Source organism: Myotis davidii, unplaced genomic scaffold (genome assembly GCF_000327345.1).
Source record: "Myotis davidii unplaced genomic scaffold, ASM32734v1 scaffold545, whole genome shotgun sequence".
Taxonomy (NCBI): Eukaryota; Metazoa; Chordata; class Mammalia; order Chiroptera; family Vespertilionidae; genus Myotis; species Myotis davidii.
The window spans coordinates 1-1,448 of record NW_006296634.1 but is presented as its reverse complement, the minus strand read 5'-3'; the positions used below and the strand labels follow the sequence as shown (position 1 = coordinate 1,448).

At 43.9% G+C, this 1,448-nt stretch overlaps 1 protein-coding gene across 1 annotated transcript in view; it reads left to right on the top strand.

Annotated features, from left to right (window-relative positions):
• LOC102765551 (protocadherin alpha-13) overlaps nucleotides 1-352 on the top strand; it is a gene marked incomplete at its 3' end in the record, with an annotated part of 2,612 nt that extends 2,260 nt beyond the window's left edge. The window contains 1 exon segment of the mRNA XM_015569582.1: nucleotides 3-352. Coding sequence (XP_015425068.1) covers nucleotides 3-352 — 350 coding nt within the window.
• Between the last annotated feature and the right edge of the window lie 1,096 nt (nucleotides 353-1,448).

Below are 1,448 nucleotides of genomic sequence, written 5' to 3'. Positions count from 1 at the left end.
ATTGTCTGCTGGCTCTGCGAGCGCGGAGGCGGCGCTGGTGGACGTGAACGTGTACCTGATCATCGCCATCTGCGCGGTGTCCAGCCTGCTGGTGCTCACCCTGTTGCTCTACACAGCGCTGCGGTGCTCCGCGCAGCCCACGGAGGGCGCGTGCGGGCCGGGGAAGCCGGTGCTGGTGTGCTCCAGCGCCGTGGGGAGCTGGTCGTACTCCCAGCAGAGGCGGCAGAGGGTGTGCTCTGGGGAGGGGCCGCCCAAGACGGACCTCATGGCCTTCAGCCCCAGCCTACCTCCTTGTCCGATTTCTTCAGAGGGAACAGGTGAAAAAGAAGCAGAATTAGGACATTTGAAAGAGGTGAGTTCAGATGTAAAGTTGTCTTTCTATTTCCCTCTTCCTCACAGTTTTTGCTTTCAGGTTAATCTTTAAATTTTCTGGTCGTCGTTATGGTATTTAATGAGTGTTATTGACATATGAGTTTATTCTTCAGTCAGAAATCCTAAGTCAAAAACAGTTTTTGTTGTATTCTTAATAGTTGGTAAAGATTGAGTATGTGAGCATTTGTAAGAAACAACATATTGTGAATACTTAAGCATTTAGAAAACATTTAAATGAAGCCAACCACAATTTTAAAAATTTAAATCTATTTTAAACATTTACAATATACCCACATACATGTTTTATTTTAAAGAGTATAAAAACTTTTTATATGAACATCTTTTTAAGAGGTGCATTAAAAAACAAAAAGCCTTGCCCTAGCTGGGTTGGCTCAGTGGATAGAGCATCAGCCTGCGGACTGAAAGGTCCAGGCTCTGATTCCAGTCAAGGGCACATGCCCGCGTTTGGGGCTTGATCTCCAGTAGGGGGCCTGCGGGAGGCCACTGATCAATGATTCTCATCATTGATGTTTCCATCACTCTCTCTTCCTCTCCCTTCCTTTCTGAAATCAATAAAAATATATTAAAAAACCAAAACCAAAACCATAAAACCCAAAAAGCCTTGTGCTGGTCCCTCTGCGTTTTCCTCTAGGCACATCTGCATTTCCCTGTCAGGTTTTCATATCTGATGTGATTTTCCTTTCACATTTCATTGGCACATGTATAAGCATGTCACCACCATAAAATTTTATTATTATTACTAGAGGCTCAGCACGAGAAATCGTGTAAGACCCACAGTCCCTCCCGTCACCGTGGGGGGACCCATCAAATCAACTAATGGGACCGCTCATTTGGTCGTTCCCTCCTTCTGGCCACTGGCTTTTTATAGATTGGATAAATAATACAAGTCATGGACAATTATGTACTTTTTAAAAAACCTGGATAATGCACTTGCCAACTTCCCAACCCATATGCTGCTATTGTCACTTATTTTAATTCTACATGTATTTTACATCTTTAAAAATATCTTTATTGTTGAAAGTATTGAATACACCCCTTCTTTCCCTCCCCCCCCC